Here is a 25354-nt window from a genome sequence, read left to right on the forward strand (position 1 = left end):
TCTCAATGATTTGATAGCTGATATTCTGCATTTTACAGCAGGAATCTGAAGCCAGTCCTGACAAACTCCACTCAGAGTTCTTAAGTCACTAAACAATAAATCGTTCCCCAGTAAAAGTTTCAATATTTCCATATCCAGCTTAGTGCTCATCACAGAAAATCCCCCCAAAAAATCAGAAATAAAGCCAGGCAAGTCCAGTGAAACCTCACAATTGCAAAGCACCCATTTGAAAGCCCAATTTCCTGCCTTTGTAATAATTCCTGTATTTAGTACACACACTTTTAAGTTTAAGCAATTACTTCTTTTGATTTGTCTCACCTTGAAGTAGCAACTTCTAAGGAGAAAAAAAATTTAAGTGTGGTTGAATTTGTACTTCCCACTGGAAACCACCAAAACCTGGGGATGCCAAACTTCACTAATCCAAACAATATGACCCCAAAGTGGGGCTCGATGTAAACTGTATTCATTTCTCTCAAGGAACACAAATTTCAACCCAGAAAAACTTAAAACACAACAACAAAAACCATCCACAAAACAAACAAAAATATCATTATTCCTTTAGGATAATACTGCGAATTCAGAAAATTACTTTTGAAGTATAACTTGTGGGTTTTTTTCTAAGGCTTTACTGTTCCTAGCATAAATAGGAATACCTACTCCTTATTAAGGAGTATTAAAGCTAATGATGAAAATTGGGGTTTTGTTCACAGTAGTAATAACGATGAGAGCAACACTACCCAAGTATCAGAGTTGTGCAGATTTTAAAAACAAATTCTGTCTGCATCTTATGGAATCCTAGAATGGTTTGGGTTGGAAGGGATGTCAGACATCACCCAGTGCCACCCCTGCCATGGCAGGGACCCCTCCCACTGTCCCAGGCTGCTCCAGCCTGGCCTTGGGCACTGCCAGGGATGCAGGGGCAGCCACAGCTGCTCTGGGAATTCCAGCCCAGCCCATCCCAAGGAACAATTCATTCCCAATATCCCATCTAACCCTGCTTTCCTTCAGCTGATCTGCATCCATAAATCTGATTCCCAGCTTACAAAAACGCCCATTTGCCATGACTGGTCATTTTTCCAAGAAGTGCCACCTGTCCCCTGCAGGGACATTGTGGAGGAGGCATAAACCAAAGACACCCTGTTCCAGCTGGAACATTTGAGCCTTTCCCTCCATCAGTCTCTGGTTTTCCTGGAATTCAATTCCCAGAACAAGCTCCTGAGAGCTGCCTGTCACCTGCACTGCAGCATCCATGTGGGAAGTGATGTATCCCAGCCACCAAAAAAAGCAGGTGACTTCCAAGGGGTGCAGGGAGGGAAGGGATCATTCCAGCATTTCCTGAAGGTTCTATAAACTCCACCAAGGAAAAGCTGACTGGATAACTTGCCATGGTTTGGTGTTGGGTTTGGGTTTCCTCACCTCCAGAGAGGTGCAGTGGAAGCATTCCACCTGAGGAAAGAGACTTGGGTGTTTCCAAGGAAAGGTGATTGTGGAAATTTATTTACAAGATTGAAACACCAAGCACAGAAGGAATTCTTCAAGGTTCAGCCAACAACTCTGTTCTGGGAAAAGATCACCCCAAGTCCTGTTCACAGCAGGAATGTTAATGAAGTTCTAACCCCTAAATGCTTTTAATTCAAATGAAACTGTCCCCTGGTCTGGTCAGGGAATGTTCCTGAGGACAGGGTCTATATCACATTTACAGGCACCAGACACGACTGTCCTGCAATGCAAAGGAACCACAGCCTCCTACAAAGTCACTGCAAGTCAAGCAAAGTGAAATACCAACACACAAACTCTTCATTGAGAAGTTTAGGTATCAATGAGCTTCAAAGCTTCAGCACTGAGGTTTTAGAGGTGTTCTCAGGGAACAGAACAGCCAGCTCCGTGCGTGGCACAGTCAGGGCTCTGCAAACACACACGTGAGGAGGAGTCTTTGAACAGCCTGACTCTCCCCTGGCAGGCACATGCTGGAAGAAGAGGAAAGTTGGAAGTGTCCTCCTGCCATGAATGAAAACTCATTGGAGTGAGGGCTGTGTCAGGCTGTGGTGGGAAGAGATGACTGAGAAGGGGTGCAAAGAAATGTCACTCCAAAGAAATGTCACCCCAAAGAAATGTCACCCCAAAGAGATGTCACCCCAAAGAAATATCACCCCCAGAAGGACATCATCGAGGGCAGTTATCAAACATCCTCAAGGTAATGGGACTTTGGGTGCCCAGAGCAGCTGTGGCTGCCCCTGCATCCCTGGCAGTGCCCAAGGCCAGGCTGGACACTGGGGCTGGAGCAGCCTGGGACAGTGGGAGGTGTCCCTGCCATGGCACGGGTGGCACTGGGTGGGCTTTAAGGTCCCTTCCCAACCCAAAGGATTTTGTGATTCCATGAATTTGGAGGAGAAAGTACAAAACAAGCCCAGGATCTGCCACCTCTGAGATGTTTCTAGAAGACAGCAAGAGCCACATAACTCACCATCCTCGTCACTGCCATGGAGCCCAACTTTTTACCAAGTCCACCAAAGAGTTTAAAAGCCTTACCACAAAGGAAGAGCCATGTTGTGCTCCAAAAACACTGCAGAGAGCAGGGCCTTGGTGCAGGACCTGCTCCTGCTCTGCAGGAGTTGTTCTGCCAAGCAGTGGCGACACTCGAGGCCGTGCTTTGCCAAAGCCTCTGGGTTGAAAGCAGCACGGTGTTGTTCTCTGGCACCGCTGGCCAAACGAGCACAGAGCTGCTTCCAAATGTTGCTCAAGCTCACACAGCTCCTTGAGACTTCACTGGGAATTTACAGGATTGCTGTGATATCTTAGCAGCTCCGGAGAGCCCGACCGTGTCCGAGTGGAAGTGCCAGAGAGGACATCCCTGCTTTTACTGCCCCACAAAAGTGTAAGGGGAGACTTCCCAACATCTCTGCAAACAAAAGGGAGTGGACAGAGGTGGAAAATTGTCTTTGCCATCATTTGTGAGAGGAAGGCATGGCAGACCCTCCAGAGGGTCACAGCACTGACCACCTTTAGCCAACACTCCAATGTTTCAAAACATCATCAAGGATTAAATGATTTTGCCAGGGGAGATTGGACATCAAGAAAAACTTTCCCTGGCAGAGTGGTCAGGCCTTGGGCTGAGCTGCCCAGGGAGGTTTGCAGTCACTGTCTGTGGGAGTGCTCAGGAGGAGTCTGAGGTGGCCCTTGGGGACAGGGTTTGGGGGATGCTGGTGGGGCTGGGGTGGTGGTGGGACTGGATGATCTTGAACACCGATGTTAAACAACCCTTTCAGTGAGGAAATTCAGTGAAGGAATTCCTCCTGGTGTCCAATCTGAGCTTCCCCTGGCACGGCCTGAGGCCTTTTCCTCTTGTCCTGCCCCTGCTCCCTGTGAGCAGAGCCCCCTGTTCCATGGAAAGCTGAGACACCACGGTCACTTTGTGTTCCCAGCTCACAGGATTCATTCCTAAGGGCCAGAAGCACGTCAGGTACAGAATCACACCTGGAATTTCCTGGCCTTGTCCCTTCCTTTAACTGTGCTGAGGACCCCAGAAAGGGCTGGAGAAAAGAATCCCTGACTCTCCAAAGCTGAGCACAGCAATGCTTCTCCATCTTATCCAGATGTTTCCAAAAACTTCCTGAGGCATTCCTTGTTCTCCAAAACTGATCAGTTCCTGTCTCTGAATGAGGAAAGGCAGGCCTCTGTCAGAGGTGCCATTAATCCAAAGGTGCAGTGCCTGTCTAATTACCTGGTCTTTGATGAAATTCCGACAATTCATTAGGAGCTGATGTTGAAAGGAGCACAAATCGCTTTGTTTAAGTAGCTGCTACCCGGGCTTGCTCAGAAGACACCGATTCACTTTTTCTCTCAATTGATCAAAAGGCTTATCCAGGAGGGAGATTAGCCATCTTCCTAATGGGTTGGGGCAGCTCCTTGGGAAGATGAAGCTACTGCTAATCTGTTATCGAGGATAATGTGGATTTTTGATGGCAAAATGATATTGCTAATAAACTGGGATGCGTGGGAGAAAGTGTGACACCAAGTCCAACAATAAAATACTGTAACCAATCTGTAAATACTGAGCACCTGGATCTGTGCAAAGGGATTTGTAGGGAAGGAGCTGGTCCCTGTGAGGATGGGGGACAGCAGCTGTGCATGTCCCATCCCTGCAAGTATCCAAGGCCAGGCTGGACAGGGCTTGGAGCAACCTGGGATCAGGCAAGGTGTCCCTGCCCATGGCAGGGGTTGGGAATGGGATGAGTTTTAAGGTCCCTTCCAACCCAAATCATTCCAGGATCCTATGAAAGCAAGAATTCCCTTCTCCTCTCTCCCAACCTCTGCCCAGAAAAAAAGGTGAAGCAGATTTTTCATTCATGTCGTACAGGCTGCAATTCATGGAATTACAGGACACAACTGATTCCTCAAGTGGCTGAAGATCCACTGAGTGTTTACTCGAATACCTGCAGCCAGAGTGAAAGACTTCAGTGAAAAGACGTCGTCACTACGGATCTGGAAGAGTTCTGAACCCAAATCCCTGCTCCAGACGAAGTTAGCTCCCGGGTTCTATTTCAGGAAACTGCCTTTATTGAAGAAGTGGAGTATTCAGCTGGCTCCGTTTTGGTGGCACTTTTTCTGAGCAGAGAAGTGTCAGAATTTTCGCATTTGGATGGCAGCCTATAGAGCCTGGATTTCTCCCAAGAAAAAATGAAGTTGCGCTTCTTGCCTTCCCCTGGAGCTCCACATGCCTCCAGACATAAAAGAAAACACCAAACAAACAAAAAACACAACAATACTTTTTGCCTTTCTCAGGATCCAAACAGTCGTTGCCTGGGGCCTTTTGCTACCAGGATCTTTGTTGGAAAACAAAGCTGAACACAGAATTTAAGCTGAAGGGGCAGAATCCTAACTTGAAAACTGACCCATTGATTTGGGTGTGAAGCAGCCTCTTTTTTTCTGAGGAAAATCTCTTTTCTTCACAAGAGAAGTCATGAAGACTCTTGAAGTCCACGAAGTCAAGAGGACAAGAACAACTTTACAGATAAAATTTCTCAGAAGATGGAAGAAAAGATGAACTTTCGAAGGAAAGCATCACAAATTTCTCCCAGGCTTTGTAAGGGAGAAGGAAGCAAAGGAATATTCCTGCAGCTGCAGGTCAGAAAAAAGAAGTTATATTTCTATATATATATTTATATATTATGTATATATAACAAAAGATAGAACAACCCTGGGGTTTTTTGCTTTGACAAGAGGAGAAGAAAAGCAATTTTCTCCTGAGACATCATAAGTCCAAAGAGAAAGGGAAAAGGATTTAAGGACAATTTAAGTGGAATTAATAGCTGAGGAAGCATGGAAGCAGCAGCACATCCCAGGCAGGGCTATCCCAGCAGGACAGGGAACCAGCACAGACTGTGCTGCTCCATGGGATCGCTCCGGAGCCTGGGAATGCTCCAGTACTAACAGGGAATCTCAAACTCCTTTTGTCTGGAACTGGTGCTCTGAAATCTCCCCTGACCACATCTGCTCCTGCAGCTCTGTGCTGGCACAGTTTACAAATCGAGTCTCTGCCTTGAGACAGCCTCCTTCCAATCAGGGAAAATGGCAAAGCAGGAGAGGCTCAGCTGTGAACCGAGCTTTGGAAAATCCTGGGATGTAAAGAGAGGAAAACACGTCAAAAGTGTCAGCCAATAACTGCACTGCTCACCTCCGGGTTTTGGGCTGTGACCCTTCTTCTTTGCAAGATTTAAAAGAGGTTCCTGCTCTTATCCAACACCTGCCCAGGGACATTAAAGGTGAGGAATCACCAAGGACAAAACACAAGACCATCACAAACGGCTCTAAATTAAAGCACACAAGACTAACCTGTATTTTTTTTTTTCAGTTATTTCTTTATTACAATTATCTTAATGCTGGGATCAAAGTTTTCCTTCAACATCTCAGCTTGCCCAGAGCAGCTGTGGCTGCCCCTGCATCCCTGGCAGTGCCCAAGGCCAGGTTGGACCCTGGGGCTGGAGCAGCCTGGGACAGTGGGAGGTGTCCCATGGTTTGGGATGAGCTTTAAGCTCCTTCCAACCCAACCCATCCAGGGATTCCATGACCTCAACAAGCCAACTTTGAAAAACTGAATTTTGGAGAAAACTCTACAGATGTGAACATTTAAGCCTAAAAAGAAACACTGCTTTATTTACATTCCCTTCTGAGCCTAAGCACCAGAAACACCCTTAAGCTCCAGGCCGTGGATCCATCACTGGAGTCAGGGAAGTCTCCAGGAATTACTCAGCACTGGGAAATGATGACTTGGATTTTACAGCTGCAAGTTTTGAGAAGGTTTAACTTCAGAAACAAGAATCAATTACCAGATTGCTTTTTTTACACAGTCTTTAAGGGCCTAACACAGAGCCTACCACGAACATCTGGGACTCACCTAAAGTGAAGCTGTAAATGGAATTTTGGTGGACATCTGCTGCCTTTCAGATATTTTGCTAAACTTCAGTAAAAGAAATATTTCAAAGGGCCTAATTCCCACTTTTATTCCAAGCTAGCACAAAGCCTCTGGATTACTGGAACGTACAAACCTTGGTAAATATATTTGGCTGGGGGTTTTAATTTATTTTACGTTTTCTAAGCTAATATAATGTATGGAAGCCATTATTCCATACCTACATGACGATAAAACCAGTTTTATATTCAACCCAACTCGTGGAGAAGGATCTGATCTACTATGGGGCATTAACAGCAACTCAAAACTCACATTAATATGGCAGCTGAAATCACAGATACTTTTACCAATATATAAAATCTTGGAGAACCACTTCATTCCTTTTAGGCATCTTCAGGACCTTGGAGGAACATGAAGATGTCAATCCTATTACAGCTAAGACAAAAAACCATGTCTGGATCTCTAAGTATTGCCAGAAACAGTTTATTTTTCTGGAGTGGCAGGGCAGTCCTGAGGAATTGTAGAGTTTAATCACAGGATTAAATATTTTCTCTATTTAAAGGCCTCAATGCCTACAAAACCAGGTAAAAAATGAAACCAACTTCATCCACCTTTACAAACATTTATTTCTGGCACAGCACATCTGCTGATCCCTCTCCATCACATCTGAGGGAGCACAAACAAGTGGCAAGTTCACCCCAAAATACCGAGCTCAAAAAGGCAAGATGCTCAAATGTTAAAATTTTCCGTGATTTTAGTAAAGAAAAAGCAAATGTTGGATGGTTTGGCAAACTTGAGGTTGGATTCTCTGTTTACAAAGTGCATTCAATGAGATGAAGGAGAAGTTAGGAGTATGCACAGAAAGAAACCAGTTAGAAGATCCAGAATTAACCAGTAAAAGAAGAGCTTCATACTCTGCTCTCTGCTTGCACCCCCAGTTTTTTAAGGGATTTACAATAACCAATTTGTTAGGAAAACGCCAGCACCAACAGATTCCCACAGGGAAGGAGGAAATCAAGAACAAATCTCTTTTCTCAGTCTGGAACAAAACTGCTGCCACCTGTTCCACCTTTCCAGCCAAGATGTTCAACAGCTGGCTCTGCCTGCAATAAACTCAAATCCAGGTCCCCAAAGATACTCTGGGATTTCACTCAGCCAGAAGTCACCAGGGGTTGGGTGTGAGTGTCACTGAGGGCTTTTCCCTGGGGCTGATGGGTCCTGGGTATTCCCTGCTCTTCCCAGGACAGCTGAAGGTCAGAACCTTCAATCTGATGTGTCACTGCTAAAAACAAGTGATGCTTCTTGCTCTCTAATCTAATCTCTGTCCTTAATACCTTATCAACAAACGCGGGTTTGAGGCTGTGGCGTCACAACGGAAATGGGAGAGTGAAACATTCCCGGTTTTCCATTTTCCAAGCTTAACTGTGTTCCTAAATCCAGCAGGGTTTCACCAGACCTGCTCAGATGACGGCTGAGCTGCACCCAGTGACATCAGAGGGCTGACAAACGTGGCTGAAGCTGCCTGATGGAAATATCCAAGCTATCCATGGATAGCTGATTGCACATTGGGACACAGAAACTCTGTAAATCCTGGTGAGAGGAACGTACTCCCCTGTGTCCAACCAGGAAAAATCTCTGTCCAGCTTGATCCCAGTCAGGCATCAAGCAAACACATCTGGGCACCACTGCCTGCAAGAGGGTTTGATATAAACATTACAAACCACCTATCACAAAATTAATTGAATAGAGCAGGAAGCACCAGCCTGACTAGAAAAAGAGGAATACAAATCTTACAGGTTAGAATGTCCAATTTCAGCAAGATTTAGGAACGATATTTACCCTTGCCTGACAAAGGGTTATTAATGGAATCCTTACCAAGAACTACCCAGGCCTGGCTGTTAAGGGAGTCACCCTATGGTGTCTGTCTGTATTTTAAAACCTGTTCCCAAAGGAACAGAACTTTAGGGATGGGAGGAGAGGCCATTTCCACCTGGTCCATGTTTTATGAAGATGCCTCCTACAGACATTTGCCCTGCTGATGGATTCAGCACAGAATGGGCTCAGGAACTGACGTGGTACCACTTTAAGTCAAGCCTGTCCAATGATGATGAATTTTGGGTGTTGGGAAGGGGCTGAGGCTGGAGAAAAGGAGGCTCAGGGGGGACCTTGTGGCTCTGCACAAGTCCCTGACAGGAGGGGACAGCCGGGGGGGCCGGGCTGTGCTCCAGGAACAGGGACAGGAGGAGAGGGAACGGCCTCAGGCTGGGCCAGGGGAGGCTCAGCTTGGGCAGCAGCAGGAATTTGCCCATGGAAAGGGAGCTCAGGCCTTGGCAGGGGCTGCCCAGGGAGCTTTGGAGTGCCCATCCCTGCAGGTGTCACCTGGAGGTGGCACTGAGTGCTCTGGGCACAGCTGGGCCTCCCTGGCCTGGGGGGCTTTTCCAGCTCAGGGATTCCATGGAACACCCATGAGGAGCTGCTGGGTGCAGATCTGCACTGGGAGTCTGTCACACCTCACTGGTCCCAGGCGTGGCTCCTGGAAAGCTGCAGAAGCTCCTGAAGTGGTGCTGAGGCCTCAGGAAGGAGCTCCCTGTGGATATGAACCAGGGGCCTTTCCCTGGAGCCCAGGGCTGAGGCTCCCTTCAACACCCACCTCACCCCAAACCTCCCTGCAAACCCCCCGAGCCAGGCCAGCAGGAGCAGTCCAGGAGCATTTGCTGCCAAGGCAGCAGGGACAGGACACAGACCGGGAGGCACAGCCAGGGCCACTCCCAGCAGCCACCTGAGCCACTAAATCCCTGGGACAAGGCAGAATTCCAGGGCTCCCAGGGCAGCTCCAAACTCAGTCTCACCCCCCACTGCTGCCTTGCCCAAGAGAATTTTTCCTTTTTGTTCCCTCAGTGAACACTGATTTTACAGGCTGCAGGAAAGACTCTGCATTTGCAGTGTTATGTTCATCAGAGACCTCAGGCATCCTCAGTGCACTGAGCAATGACTCAGGAAACAGGAAATATTTTTAATAGTTAATATTGCAATTTTTAATCTGAATTTTAATTTGGTTTTGTTCAAAATAAATTTTTTCTTTGCTCTTAGAAATCAGCAACAGAAATAAATTTCAGCCTTGCAATAAACGAATCTCCACACAACTTAAAACTCCACTGAAAGTTACCTCAAAAGGTTTTTAAAAGACGGTCACATGTACCGAGAGGCAAAATGAACAGAAAATACTTCTCCAGAATATTAAAACTATATATAAGAACAGCAGCATCTAAAGATTTTCTGGTTTGGGTGCTCTGGTCTGTTCCTGAATAAGGAAAGCAGAATCCTCCACCAGGCTGTAATTCCATGCCAAAATCCTGGAACAGGATTTTTTCTTTCCTCTTAGATGGGGTCTGAGGCTGAAAACATCAATTTTCAATATCACAGGTACTGAGCCATTCTGGAGGAGGGGAAAAAAAAAACCCCAACCCCTTTTCTTTTAAATAGGCAACTTCTTTTTAAATATGGATGCACGAATCTAACTTTAGCTGTCCAGGTTTTCACATTGCTGCTCTCAAATACAGAAAGTAGAGCATTAATTTAGTCTGTTGACTTCAAGGTTATCATTCATTGAGGTCAATGACTCCATCTCTGAAAAGCAGAACTTCCACTTTCAGTCTGAGGAGCGCTGCCCTTCCCCACTGCTTCCACTCAAACACTCCCAAAACCAGCTGGAAAGGGATTTATCCATGGAAAACCAGCACCAAACCATGCTGCAAAGGGATTTATCCATGGAAAACCAGCACCAAACCCCACAGCAAAGGGATTTATCCATGGAAAACCAGCACCAAACCCCACAGCAAAGGGATTTATCCATGGAAAACCAGCACCAAACCCCACAGCAAACGGATTTATCCATGGAAAACCAGCACCCAACTCCACAGCAAAGGGATTTATCCATGGAAAACCAGCACCCAACTCCACAGCAAAGGGATTTATCCATGGAAAACCAGCACCAAACCCTGCTGCAAAGGGATTTATCCATGGAAAACCAGCACCAAACCCCACAGCAAACGGATTTATCCATGGAAAACCAGCACCAAACCTGCTGCAAAGGGATTTATCCATGGAAAACCAGCACCAAACCCTGCTGGAAAGGGATTTATCCATGGAAGAACAGGGATTAGCCTTGGGAACATCCAAACCCTCATTCTCTGCTTGGATTTCAAACTTCCCTCCTAACGAGCAGCTTTGTCTCAGACGTGATTTTTGTGATGTCTTCTGTTTATGGCAAACTTGTGTTCATCCAGACCTGCACATCCACCCCAAACTCCCTGGGAGGATCCAGCTGGATGGAATCCCACTGGAACCAGTGCCCCACCAGAAACAAAACCAGTGGGAGCCACGCTGTGCCCAGCAGGGGATCAGCACCTGGACCTTTTTTGCCCTTTCCAAGCCTGGTTTTCTGCCCCCAATTTTCTTCCAAGCCTCATTTTCTGCCCCTGACTTTCACCTCCCAAGAGATGCTCCATGTTATAAATGCCAATCCACTTTGCCAATTGAAATAGAATTTGGTTTATAACACTCCTCAGTGGAACCAGGGCCAGCATCTCCCCTGCCACAGGAACATCCAGGGAAGGGAAACCACGGTGCTGCCCCAGGAATTTTGTGGATTTTCCTGGTGAAACTTCCAGAGGCTGTGCCTGAACCACTTCAGGTAACACAGGTGAGCTCCGAACACAGAGCAGCACCATGGACACACTTTGTTCTGCACAACAACAGAGGGGTTTTCTGCTTTGGTTTGTGGTTTTTTCAACTACTGACATATGAAAACATCCTTTAAAATAGCTACAGGCTCAACGAAATCAGCAAGTAAAACGTGAAATAGGAGATGTGAGAGCCCAGTTCTGCATTTCCATTGTGTTCTTCCATAAAACCAACACCTGGACACTTGCAGGCCCTGAACTCAACCCCATCCAGGAACTTCCCAGAAATCCTCTCTCTGGATTTGTTAATTTTAATAAGGAATACAGCTGGGGGAGGACAGGTATCTGTGTGACAATTGACTATTTAATTGCTCTTGCAGTATCCTTATTGAAGACTATTGGATTGGCTTTTTTTCTTTTCCAAAAATGACCTTTTTTTTTCAAGTTAAGAGCAACACGAGCACCTCCAAGGTCTTATCAAACTTGACTACACCATTATCACATTTCCTTGGTTCCCAACATCTCTGGTGCATCCAAGACAATTCCAGGTTGATGAGAATAATTTGCTGTAACCATTATGTTACTCTGTTTCCTTACAAAGGTTACAAAAAAGAAGCTTTGAGCTCTTCAAAAGCTTAAAAATCAGACAACTCAGTATTTTTAGATCCATATTCCTTAGGCTCCAGCATAACTACAAAAATCAAACCCAGAAAGCTGCTACAAAACCCAATTATTTTTATAAGGAATCTCAATAAAAAAGAAATTAAAAAAAAGACAACCAACCACTGAGTTCCACAGGAGCAGGACAAGGTGCAGCAGTAACTCTGGAAACACCAACTTTTAAACACAAATGAATTCTACTTTTAGGAACCAGCACAATCCCAAATTTGGTGCCACCACACCATGAAAAGTGATTATGGGTAGGATAATTGACCACCAGCCCAACCACACCCAGAAGTGTTTGGTTTCTTGCTTTCCCAAAAGGTCCTGGAGAGACTTGCAAAGAACAAAGAAATTAAAAATTCCCATTCTGAAGACATTTTTTTGTCACAAATCAGGTTCTAAGGCATTCCCTGTGTTAGCACAACATGACTGAAATACAAACTTGGCTTTTCCTTTAAGAGCTGAACCCCAGCGTTGCTTATTGCAGGGAAAAGCAGAACAGATCCCAAAAAATCCACAAGTAAACAAGGAATCAGAGAATCATTAAGGCTGGAAAACACCTCTAGCATCATCAAAGTCCAGCCATTACCCCAACTCACAGAATCACAGAATCATCAGGTTGGAAGAGACCTCCAGGATGACCAAGTCCAACCCAACCCTGACCTCAGCTCTGCCCGGTCCATGAACTCGAGTGCCACATCCACAGGTTCTGAACATTTCCCAGGGCTGTGATTCCAGCACCTCCCTGAGCTCCCTTTCCATGGGCAAATTCCTGCTGCTGCCCAAGCTGAGCCTCCCCTGGCCCAGCCTGAGGCCGTTCCCTCTCCTCCTGTCCCTGTTCCTGGAGCACAGCCCGGCCCCCCCGGCTGTCCCCTCCTGTCAGGGACTTGTGCAGAGCAGTGAGGTCCCCCTGAGCCTCCTTTTCTCCAGCCTCAGCCCCTTCCCAGCTCCCTCAGGAATTCTCCAGCCCCTTCCCAGCTCCCTCAGGAATTCTCCATTCCCTTCCCAGCTCCCTGCCCTGCCCTGGACACGCTCCAGCCCCTCCAGGGCTCTCCTGCAGGAGCCACAGCTGGACACAGCCCTGGAGCACAGAGGGACAATCCCTGCCCTGCTCCTGCTGGACACACAATTCCTCACCCAGCCCAGGGGCCAGTGCCCTCCTGCCCCCCTGGGCACCCCTGGGCTCGTGTCCAGCCCTGTCCCCAGCACCCCCAGGGCTTTTCCAGCTTTGCAGCCCCTCAGCCCAGCCTGGAGCCCCACGGGGTTGTTTGAGCCCAGGGCAGGACTGGCCCTTGGCCTGGCTGACCCTCACCCATTGCCCTCATCCCACGGATCCAGCCTGGCCTGATCCCTCTGCAGAGCCTTCCCACACTCCTGCCCAAACTGGCTGAGGGTGCACTTGATCCCTTGCTCAAGATCATCAATAAAGTTATTGAAAATCTGTCACTCCTCCAAACAGCACCTTAAAGTGTCCTTTTGGGTGTCCTGTATATTATACAGGGCAAAAAGAAAGTTCAACGTGCTGCAAGTTTGTTTTGCTGGTGAGTCAATCTGGAAAACAGCATTTAATAGCCCCCTTTCTTCAAATTTTCACTTTTTTTTTTAAAGCACTGGACCTGAATACATTTCTGTGTTTTGGCCTAAGTGGTGATCTAAAATTAAAGCATTCCATGGTAGAAATGAAAAAATCCTCTTTAGGGGATTGTTTCCCCAGTTCTGCTGTGGTTAATTGTAGAGCTTTAGAGCAGCTTCCAGGACAACAAAGTGATGCCCATTAGAACAAAGAATTTATTGACTCTGTAGAAGCTTCACCCCTTTAACCAAAGGTAGTTTAGACATTACCAGGCACCTCTGATCAATCACCCCCAAGAAACCTTGAAAATGCAAGAGAGGCATCCTCAAGAACCACAAAAACTTTCAATTTTGGGCCTGAGCTCCTCCCCAGCTACTTTGAACTTGAGATTGAGATTGGCAGAGGCACCAAATGACTCCTCCTGTCGCTGCACCACAGAATTATCACAGGACAGGGGCTCATTTTAAGGCCTGCAAACCTTGTTCATTCTCAGAACCTCAGCACACCAAGCCTGGCTCTCCCAATAAACAGAAAATGCAAATAAATCTGAGTTAACTTCCAACACATCAGAGGCATAAAAGTCTTTGTCCTGCTTTTTGATTTGTATTTAAGGGACTTGCAAATAAAGAATTTGAGCTGCAGGAGACAGAATCACCACTTAAATTTCTAAATCTTGTATCCATTTCTAATCTCAAAGCTCATAATTCTACAAGCTCAACACCATCAGAAATTCTGACCAAGACTGAAAGTGCTCGAGTTGGAAGTTTTAAACCAGATAAATGTATTGCAACATGAAACTCCTTTCTCTCAAACATAAGGTACAATTTCATAACATTATCTCTCCTTTCAGTTGTGGGATGAGTATTTTTAAAGCTTTCAAAACATTTTCTCAATATTTAGGTTCTATTTTAATCTGTCACTGCCTACAAGACAGAGCTCCCCGAATCTGATGGGACATCAATTTCCTACACTTTTAATGCCACTCCTCTAGAAGCAGATATTTAAAAGGAAACATGAAAATGAAATATCCCTTCAGAGAAGTTTTTCCTTCTCCTCTTCTTGGCCCAACCTAATTTTAGAATTCTTTACACCTGCTTTGAGTGGAGCTTTCAGCACACAGCTCCCAAACAGGGGAGTGGAGTGAGCGATGTTTGGTTTTCAGGGAATGAAATCTCCACTTCCAGCATCTTGGTCCTAATCCAAAGGCTCCATGTAAACAGACCCTCCGAAGCTGTTTATGCACCAACAGCTGATACAACTGCAAAGTGTCACTCAGGAGATGAGCTGCATGCACACAGAAATCTGCCCGCCTTTTTCCTTATTCCAGCCCGAAGGATTCCTGGGGTTTAAAGCTGAACAAGCAAACCAAAGATCTGGTTGGAAAAAATGGCATTTGGGTATAAAAAATTAGACCAACCCTCCTGGATAAACTCCATTTTATTCTATTTCTACTGCTGGTGATTTTTCGTGGCGAAATATGAATTGTATTTCCAGCAAAACTAAAAATCAGCCATTGAATCTGCAAATACACTTGGCACTTCCAGGATTTCTGATTAGCCAAAAAATGGGAGAACTTCCTAAAATATCAACCAGTTCATTTAAATGGCACCTTCAGAAGCATTCCCATTACAACTCTGAAAACAATTTCCATTCAGGAAAACCATTTTCTTCCTGGAAGAAGAGTTCTTCAAACTGTAAGAGTTTTGAAAGGGCAAAGAAAGATTCCAAAATTCTGCAGGTTCTTAAATATTCTACTAAGTTGGAGCAACATCTTTTGGGGGCACAGAGAATGGAACAGCAACAAAAAGCACATCAAGAACATCCATCATTTTTCATTGTAAAAATCCTAAATATCAAAATGTCAAATCACCTGTATGCATCGTCTTCTTTCAAGTCTCATATCATCCTGCAGGGTTGTGGGGATGGGGAGAGTCCAGCAGCAAACAACACTGAAAAAGGGAAAAAAACAAAGAATAAACTTCTTAAACTGCAGCCACAACTGCTCAGTTCAACCACGAGCTAAACCAAGGAAATGCAAACAGAAAATAAAGTTTTCCAACAAGAAAGGCATGACAAAGACTTATCTTCCACTGATATCTGGTTTTAGAAAAGCTTTTTAAGTGTCAAAACATCAAGGATTAACTTAAATTTCATCTGGGCATTGAATAAATCTCAAAATTATCATCCCCAAAAAATTGTCAGTTACCCACCTTTGCCAAGCCCTTAAATGTGTGGATTTTCCCAGAAATTCATGGCTACATTTCTAAAACACAACTGAACTTGTGGATTTTCCCAAATCTACAAGCTATAGAACTGTAAGTGCATATAAATTCCTAAATGTTAAAGTTTCTCCTCATAGCCTGATGAAATTAAATTAGGTTCACCTTGCTGCAAATAATTAAAATATGCTCAGAAAAATAACATTGTACTTTCTACAGAAAAGAGATATAAAGACAGGAGTTTCTAGGAAGAAAACTCCAACAGAAATTAAGAAGAACAGCAGGACTATGAACAAAAAAAATAAAATGAAAACCAAAACACAACACCCAGCAACTAAGACTGGTCAAAGCATTTGTTTTTCACTTGTTCTCCAACAAATAATCATTGGTTCTCCCCAACCTATGGAAATATCAAACCCCTAAGAACTACCGAGAATTTGAGAGAACTCTGCAAATTACTGGCCAGCTGGAATTGGAGAGTTATTATTATTTCAACACCTGCTGAAATATGTAACTTCAGGCCAGTGTGAGCAGCCTAAAATGCACTCAGGCCCTGCGCTTTGAGCTCCATTTCCCCCAACAATGAGAGTTCAGAGCCTGCACAGCCCCCCCGGGGCCAGCCTGCCCTCCTGCCACCACCCTGCCCCTGTCCCTGGGCCACTCCAGTGTCACACACACCAAAGGGAAGGGGCAGGAGGACAAGGAACTGCTCTGTGGATCCATTTGTGTTGGTGTTTTAGGAGCAGGTGAATTTTTGCTGTCGTGCCCTCGCCAAAAAAGGGTAAACCCTAAAAGTGTTCATCCCACATGTGACCCCTCAGCCTTATGACTGCAGTTCCACAGGGCCCTGGGATGGCCCTGCCACATCCACAGGTGCCAGGAGCGCTGCTGGGGCCACCCCAGGACCCACAAACTGGGCACTGCCTGCCGAAATCGCTTCGGTTTGGGGAAAGGTCTGGCCTGGTGCAGAGTGAACACAGGGAGCTGAGCCCTGACCCAGCACAGGGAACCCTGGGACTCAACAGGGAAGAGAAGGGAAGAGCAAACTCTTATTTAAACAAACTGACAATGGAATCTCAGAGTGCTCTGGGTGGGAAGGGACCTTAAAGATCATCCAGTGCCACCCCTGGCATGGCAGGGACACCTCCCACTGTCCCAGGCTGCTCCAGCCCCAGGGTCCAGCCTGGCCTTGGGCATGGCCAGGGATGCAGGGGCAGCCACAGCTGCTCTGGGAATTCCAGCCCAGCCCTTCCCCACCCTCCCAGGGAAGGATTTCCCCCCAACATCCCACCTAAACTTGTCCTTTTTCAGTCTGAAGCCATTCCCTGGCTCCTGTCCCTGCAGCCCTTGGCAATTGTCTCTCTGCAGCTCTCCTGGGGCTCCTTCAGGCCCTGCAAGGCCACCCTGAGCTCAGCCCAGAGCTTCTCCTGCCCAGGCTGAGCAATGCCAGCTGTGCCAGCCTTTCCTGCCAGCAGAGCTGCTCCAGCCCTCTGCTCATCCTGGAGCCTCCTCTGGGCTCTCTCCAGGAGCTCCCTGTCCTGGAGCACCAGGTCTGTCCATCCCACACGGGCGCCCCAAGGCTGCAGAGCCTCAGTCCCCTCTCTGGAAGCTCTCTCTGGCCAATATCCTTTATTCCCTTTACCTGCAGCACCTCTGGGTCTACACCAGGATTACAGGAAGCCTTTGCCACCAGCAGCAGCTCAAGGACTGAAGGCATCAATCTCTTGTCCTCACCACCCTGCAGCTCAACCACTGCTTGATCCCCTCCCAGTGCCACCAGTGCAAGACCAGCTTCAATCCAAACCCAGCTTGGTTCAAACTATCACCAGAGCCTGAGCAATTTTTAGACAAAATATCGTGGAGTATCCAACCATTGTCTCCTGCCACTCCACAAGGGGAGTGCTCAGCTCCCAAAGCAGCTGCAGAGGTAACCACAGAACCCGGAGTTATTTGAGAATTTCGAAGATACTTTAAGAGCTACCAACACTGAGGAGGAGCTGCTGATGTGAGAAAGTCATTAACAGGTTATTAACAGGAATCAACGCATTTGTGCATTTCAGAGCTGACCAGGAGCAGAGACCCAGCCCAGCTTCAGTCTCCTTCCAACTCTCCATCAGCCCGTCCTGGAGAACTCTGTGGAATTCCAGAAAAGCAGGGGGAGCCCTGTTTGCCAAGCAGGGGTTTGAAATCTTCCCAGAGCCCAAAGCTGGTGAGTCCCTGTGACAGTAACAGTGTAACAGACACACAACTTAAAAGGGTAACGATTTTAGGGTTGTTTTTTTAATGGATACAACCAAATTGCACCCAGTGGCTGCAGGGGCAGCACCTTGCACTCAGTGTCCTCAGCTGTGTCTGCACTGCCAGGTTCTTAAAGCCAAAGGCCTTTCAGACAGCCTGCACAAAGTTTAGATAATAAATTGATGACAAGAGGAGGCAAGAGCAAATCCTACTCATCGCACAGTCTGTAAGATCATTACTAGAAGAAGCTCCTCAGTAGTAACATTTACTGGGCTTCAAGAACCCAGTTCGATCTCCTTACCAGTATAGAACAGAAGTGAATTGGAAATAAAGGAAATAAAGGAGGAGAGGAAGGAACAGATGACATGAAAGGTGTTAAAAAGCAAATTATTGAAAGTGCTTGAGCAAAGAGAAGAATAAAAGCTGAAGTCTTTTGTTTAAACGAAGAGAGCAATTCCTAGCACTCATCTGTGCTGAAACTTTGCCTGGTGCTTTGTCTCCTGTTTTCCTCTCCCCTACTCCCGGAGGCTTCTGGGATCCCCTGGATCACAGGGAATGGGATCTCCTGGATCACAGGGAATGGGATCCCCTGCATCACAGGGAATGGGATCCCCTGGAACACAGGGAATGGGATCTCCTGCATCACAGGGAATGGGATCTCCTGAACACAGGGAATGGGATCTCCTGCATCACAGGGAATGGGATCCCCTGGATCACAGGGAATGGGATCTCCTGCATCACAGGGAATGGGATCCCCTGGAACACAGGGAATGGGATCCCCTGGAACACCGGGAATGGGATCTCCTGCATCACAGGGAATGGGATCCCCTGGAACACAGGGAATGGGATCTCCTGCATCACAGGGAATGGGATCCCCTGGAACACAGGGAATGGGATCTCCTGGAACACCGGGAATGGGATCCCCTGAACACAGGGAATGGGATCTCCTGGAACACTGGGAATGGGATCCCCTGGATCACAGGGAATGGGATCTCCTGCATCACAGGGAATGGGATCCCCTGGAACACAGGGAATGGGATCCCCTGGAACACAGGGAATGGGATCCCCTGGAACACAGGGAATGGGATCTCCTGCATCACAGGGAATGGGATCTCCTGCATCACAGGGAATGGGATCCCCTGGAACACAGGGAATGGGATCTCCTGGAACACCGGGAATGGGATCCCCTGAACACAGGGAATGGGATCTCCTGGAACACTGGGAATGGGATCCCCTGGATCACAGGGAATGGGATCTCCTGAACACAGGGAATGGGATCCCCTGGAACACAGGGAATGGGATCCCCTGGATCACAGGGAATGGGATCCCCTGGAACACAGGGAATGGGATCCCCTGGAACACAGGGAATTGGATCTCCTGGATCACAGGGAATGGGATCTCCTGAACACAGGGAATGGGATCCCCTGGATCACAGGGAATGGGATCCCCCACCCGGGCCACGCCCTGCCCGTGAGCAATCCCGAGTGTGGAGTCACACCAGGCTTGGTCACACACACTGAGCACGGTCCAGCCCAGTCACAGCCACAGCATCATGGGGATGGTGACACTGAGTGACAAACTTGGACTTCTCCTCACACCCCAAGCCTGGTTTCCCTGCTGGCCTCTTGGAGAATTAAAGCTTTATTCCCTGTATTCCTTAAGAGCATCCATCCCTTCCTGCAAAATTCAATACCCAACACACGTCAATAGGTTCAGAGCAGATCAAAGATGGGTTCATAGCAATCAGATTCCTAAACCCCGAAAAGTTAAAGTGCAAAAACCATTATTAACATGAAAATTTAATTAAAAGAGAAGTCTGCTGGGGAGGGGTTTACTTTTTACATTTTACTAATTAAAACCCTTCATAGAGGAACTTATTTTCCTTCTTCAGGATCACTGTATTATAAGACTCAATATGGAACATTTTTGCAAAGCCAGGTTCAAGTTTTTCCTCTGCGAAAAGATTATTTTGTAATTTTTAAAGTCACACTCGTGGAATACAGAGAACCCCCTGCTTTTCTCATGACTACACACACTGCTGGCAGAGCTGAACATAATTCAGGTCACTGACCTTCGGTGAACACGGGCAGGCCTGTTGCTAGCAACATAAAATATAAATACTTACTTAGAAACCAAATTTTTTTTACTTATTTACAAGGAAAATCATCCTGAGGTAGCCACCATGAAATTGGGGTTATTAACATACTGGAATATAATGGATTTAGACATCTGAATTATGCAGAGGCAACCACTGATGAGGTTTGATGTAAGACAAACTGAGCAAAAGATTCCTCAAAGACACGAATTTGGTGTTTTATTTCAAACGCTGCACAGTGAAATGTGAAGTACAATCAATCCAATTGGAATTAGAGTAATAAACCTGACAGGGTGCTCAGTGAGTGACAGCTTCCCAGAGGGACAAAGCTGAGGAATTCCAGGATCATTGTTCTGCCAGCACCCAGCACACGCAGTGTGCTTTGTTCCAGGGGAATCCCATGTGTTCAATGTCCAAATTAGCACACATCTGAAAGCTGAACACACCCAAAGCCACTGCTGTTCTTGTGACAACAGAGGTGAGGATCTATCTAAGGAATCATTCACGAGAATGAAAAGGGAAAACAAATGCCAATGCTGTACTGAGCTCAGCTTTGTACAACAACTCGGGTTCGCCTGCAAATCCCAGCAGAAAATTGAAGGTAGATTATGATTCCAGCATAAAAAGCCAATCTATCCCTGCCCCTTCTGGGCACCTGCAGGTTCCTATGTACCCACAGCAAATATATTGAGTATCAAAACACAGGTAAATGAGTTCGTGCTCAGCATCACATCTGTCCTGTTCTCAGAGAAGTCACAGATGCCCTTCTCCAGCTTTGAATTCTCTGGGATTCTGGAACACTTATTAGGAGAATGCTTTCACTGAAACAACTGCTTTAAGAGTACAGAATCAGGGAATTCTGGAATGGTTTGGGATGGGAGGGACCTTAAAGATCATCCCTGGGCAGAGACACCTTCCACTACCCCAGGCTGCTCCAAGCCCCGTCCAGCCTAGCCTGGGCCACTTCCAGGGATCCAGGGGCAGCCACAGCTTCTCTGGGCAAAGGTTTTAAAACTCACCCTCTTTAAGATTTAAAATCCAGAATGCGGTAAAAATAAAGCACCTCTCTTCAGGTGACTCTGTGTAATTTACAGAACCATGAGCAGAGTCACCTTCTGATGGCAGCTCCCCCTCACACACGGGGTGCAGGTTTCTCCTTCTTAAACATGGAAAGAGAACAACAAAAGATTTGGAAATTGAGCATTTTCCTGCACTGCTGGGGAAAAGGTGACAACGAGCAAAACTGAGTTTACAGCAGACTTCCCCAGCACACCCCTCATCCTCCCGAGGAGCTGCACTGGGAGTTTCCACACCACAACTTGTGAGATGCTCATGAACCAAGCCCAGCTCAACCAAAACATGCCCAACTGTGGGGTTTTTTGTGTGCTGAAAATGATTTTTGGAGTTCCAAACAGCACTGGTTCCTCTGAAAAGAGATGCTGTGAATGACTGGCTAAATTCACTCATGCTGAATTTACACCACGTGATGCAGAAGCCACGGGTGAGGTGTGAACGCTTGTGGAAGCAGCTCTGCTGCAATCAGAGTTTCCCACCCAATTCCAGACCTGGCACAGGCAGGGCTGCAGCAGAGCAGGAATTTCTCTCCAGCAGCAGCAGGGCTGAAGCAGCCTCTGCTGTTCCCACTGCTGCAATGGGACAGGGGCACTCAGCACTGGGGGCAATGGGAGGCACCAGAAATCCAAGGGCACAGTTATTAACCCCAGTTCCCTCCTCTACGCTGGCCCGCTGCAGATGTGGTGTCAAAATACCCCCAAATACACCTAAAATACAACCAAGGGTGATTTTATCAGCCACAGAGCAGCGGTGTCACACCAGGATTAATTCAGAGTGCAGTCTGAGTCTCTGAAATACCTGATTTATAACACACCATTGTTTTACAATACACCCTTTCTTACAGCTCTAAACATGTGCTGCTTCCCAGGTGTCTGAAGGAACTGAAATGTTAAATTTATAACTGACCCATCCAGCCAGAGAAGTTCAGGATTTGTTTTTTTAAATATTCATTAATTCATATGAACCCCAGAATAAAGCCTGTGGTTTTAGGAAGAATTAAATTGACACAGTGAGGGGGGAGAGGAGGGGAAGAAAAGCCCCTCAGTCAAGGTTGAAATACTTGAGATTTTTGAGATAATTTGCATCTGATGCTTTACTTACTCACTGAGTAAAAATATTAATTTTAGAAGCACAAACTTCAAATATTTTCACTCCACTGACCTTATAAGGAACCTCCAATTAGAGGGGGGAGTGGCTCTTTTTTTCCACCCACTTAATAATGTCAGACAAAAGTCAAACCACCGGATTTGCATTCCCCTCCCTCCACCAAACAAAAGGAAAAGATGCTCCAGCTGGAGCTGCCCATCCCCTGCAATATCAGGAGCATGGGAATAAAGTCATATTCCAACGTGGAACATACATGAGGGCTGTAAATCAGTTTATCCACAGGAATATGAAATGTTTCACTGAGCTGAGACTTTTCTGCAGGTACTTTTTATCCTACAGATGTCCTCAACAAGGCAAATAATTCCATGCACAAAAACTCTTTCTGTTCCTTGTGGTTGAGAAAAGAACTTGAGAAATGCAAAGCCAAACATGCCCTGCTACAGAATTGCATTCATCACTTCAGAACTTCAGACCCAGAAGTCTCAAGGGAGCACAACCTTCCCACTTCTCCCTGAATTTCTGAGCCATAAAGGAAGAAGAATTACAGGAACACCTAAAGCTGCCTCAAGTTTCCACAGAACGTGGCCAAACCACTCAATTTACAGATTTTTACTACAACCTTGATATTACACTCCAGCTGATTATTCTTCCAGTTTAGTGGTCACTACTACTACTCTCATTTTTTGTTGTATTCTTTATTTACAAGCTGGGCTCTGCTTCTCAGAGACCTGGCAAGGGAGGGGACTCAGGTGCAGCCACCTGAACTTTTTCACTCAGGACTAGAGCTGAAAAAATCAAAATCAACCTTACTCAGACCACAACAAACAGAAATACTCTATATATTTATGAAAATTCTGTCCCATGTTTAAATGAAATAAAACTACTTCTCCAGCTCCATTTTGGCACAAGACAGTTCTGGTGTTGCTCTCCAAGATTTAATTTACTTATTTAATTTACTTATTTCAAGAATAACAATGTATATGTTTGTTGCCCTGGTACAGCAGTACCTTTAGTCTTGAAAGTTTCCAAAATATTTTAATACGTGGAGATAGGCACAGATTTAGTCTCACAAATTAAAAACAAAACAAAACCCACTACAAAATAACCAAACACACAAAACCCATCACAGCAAGGTGTAATTGTTGGCTGGCTCTGTACAGAAATGGTGCTAATTGGTAAGATTTTGGGTTAGTGAGGTTTTATTTTAGCCATATATGTTTGTGAGCATTTTTAAGGACTTTTGGACCTTTTCAAACACATCAGGAATTGCTGTTTAAATGCTGCCCCTCTGACAGCTCCCACTGACAAATGCAATGCCACAACTTTGCCTTTCATTATTCAGATTTACACTGGACAGACATCGTTGGGTCCTCCCAAACTCTTCCAGCTCCTTTTAACTTGGAAACTCCACACCAGCTCCAGCTTTCTCCAGACATGTCAGGAGAGAAGCACCAGGTTTAAAATCCTTGCTCAACACATTTTCAAATAGCAGTTCCTATGAAGTGCATCAGCTTTGAAAACTGACAGTGCTCAGGCTCCCAGACAATCAGATGCATTCAACTCCATGGGAATAAACGGAATTATTTCACTAAAATCACTATTTTGGGCTGAAGTCTCCCAGAAGCCAGAGGTGATGCTGATCTGGCTGCTGAATTCCCAGAGCCCGCGCTGTGCCCAGCCCTTCTTGTGCCACGCCTGGCAGTGCCCAGAATGAGTCAGGGCTGCAGCTCAGCAGCGCTGAGCCCTCGCTGCTGTTTGACTTTCCTGCTGACTCTGCACAGCTCCACGCCTCAACCTCGCTCACACTCCTGGAATTCCTGCCCTGGAAGGGACCTGAGCTCCTCCAGAGCCACCCCTGCCATGGCAGGGACACCTCCCACTGTCCCAGGCTGCTCCAGCCCCAGTGTCCAACCTGGCCTTGGGCTCTGCCGGGGATGCAGGGGCAGCCACAGCTGCTCTGGGCACCCTGTGCCAGGGCCTGCCCCTCCCAGAGAAGGATTTTCCCCAATATCCCACCTAAACTTGTCATCTGTCAGTCTGAAGCCATTCCCTGGCTCCTGTCCCTCCATCCCTTGTCCCCAGTCCCTCTGCAGCTCTCCTGGAGCCCCTTCAGGCCCTGGCAGGGGCTCTGAGCTCTCCCTGGAGCTCCTCCACCCCAGCCCCAGCTCCCCCAGGCTGTCCCCAGAGCAGAGGGCTCAGACCATCCCTGTGTCCCTCCTCTGGCTCCAGCAGCTCCACACCCCAGAGCTGGAAGCAGCATTCCAGGTGGGATCTCACGAGAGCAGAGGGGGAGATTCAGCACACATGAAAGCCATGAATAAATAAAGCTCCCACATTTCCCTCACATCGTTCACTCCGAGCCCTTCCATTTCTCAGAACACACACCCTTGTCAGCTCCAAACGCTTTTCACTAAATATGAATCATCCCTAGGATAATATTTGTTAACTTCCCATAATTCAGGATGGGTTTACGTTCCATCTGTAGCGCATTTGCCATGGCCTTATTCCCCGGTTAAGGAACCGCTGACCTAGAAAACTCTCATTGAAGAAGGAGATAAACTAACCAACTTCAGGAAATTTTCATATCGGCTGGGGATCGAGTCAAAACACCTTTTGCACACTCACAATTCCAAGGTCTTGTTGCGTTATCTTTTCAGCCTCCATCCATCCCTGCTGTTAAGCACAATATTAAAGCAAATCTTGGTATATCCCAAGGTATACCGAGATCCAGGCAGGGGGAGGTAAGAAGCTGCAAATTCCTGCGTTTTAAGTGGTATTATAATCCATAAGAATAATTCAGGCATCCTACCCAAGTGATAAAAGCATGTGGATGCAAGGGAGAAAAGCAAATTCAGGCACTGGGTGCAGATCAGGCAGCAAAAGCTTTACTGGGTGCATTTGTTTTCTCACTGAATAGAGATTTCATCAAACATTCACCCCAAAAATACAGTTACTGGTAGCTCACTGGAGACTTCACAATATTTGTTCTCCTAGATAAAGCCATTGTCTTTAATGTTTAAAAAAATAAGCTCACAATATACTAATTATAATCTGTAATAATTATAATCCAAATTCCTTAGGATTTCTTCCAGGATTTCATCATTTATAAACCTTCAGTGACCAAAAAGCCACGACACTCTTTCAATTGAGATGATTGCAAATCATCCCCAGAAGTTTATCATCTCCTGCTTATTAATATGGCAAACAATGATTTTCTGAGCTTCAGGAATCCAACAAGAGGTTGGAGCTCCCCTGCCATGAGTGCCCCAATCCCAAGTGGACAGGTCCTGGATG

At 46.4% G+C, this 25354-nt stretch overlaps 1 protein-coding gene across 1 annotated transcript in view; it reads right to left on the reverse strand.

Moving 5' to 3' along the window:
* Positions 1-25354, reverse strand: part of DYRK1A (dual specificity tyrosine phosphorylation regulated kinase 1A) — a 73036-nt gene that overhangs the window by 33381 nt on the left and 14301 nt on the right. The window contains 1 exon segment of the mRNA XM_063393201.1: positions 15198-15276. Coding sequence (XP_063249271.1) covers positions 15198-15207 — 10 coding nt within the window. The 5' untranslated portion in view covers positions 15208-15276.

This window comes from Prinia subflava, chromosome 3 (genome assembly GCF_021018805.1).
Source record: "Prinia subflava isolate CZ2003 ecotype Zambia chromosome 3, Cam_Psub_1.2, whole genome shotgun sequence".
NCBI lineage: Eukaryota > Metazoa > Chordata > Aves > Passeriformes > Cisticolidae > Prinia > Prinia subflava.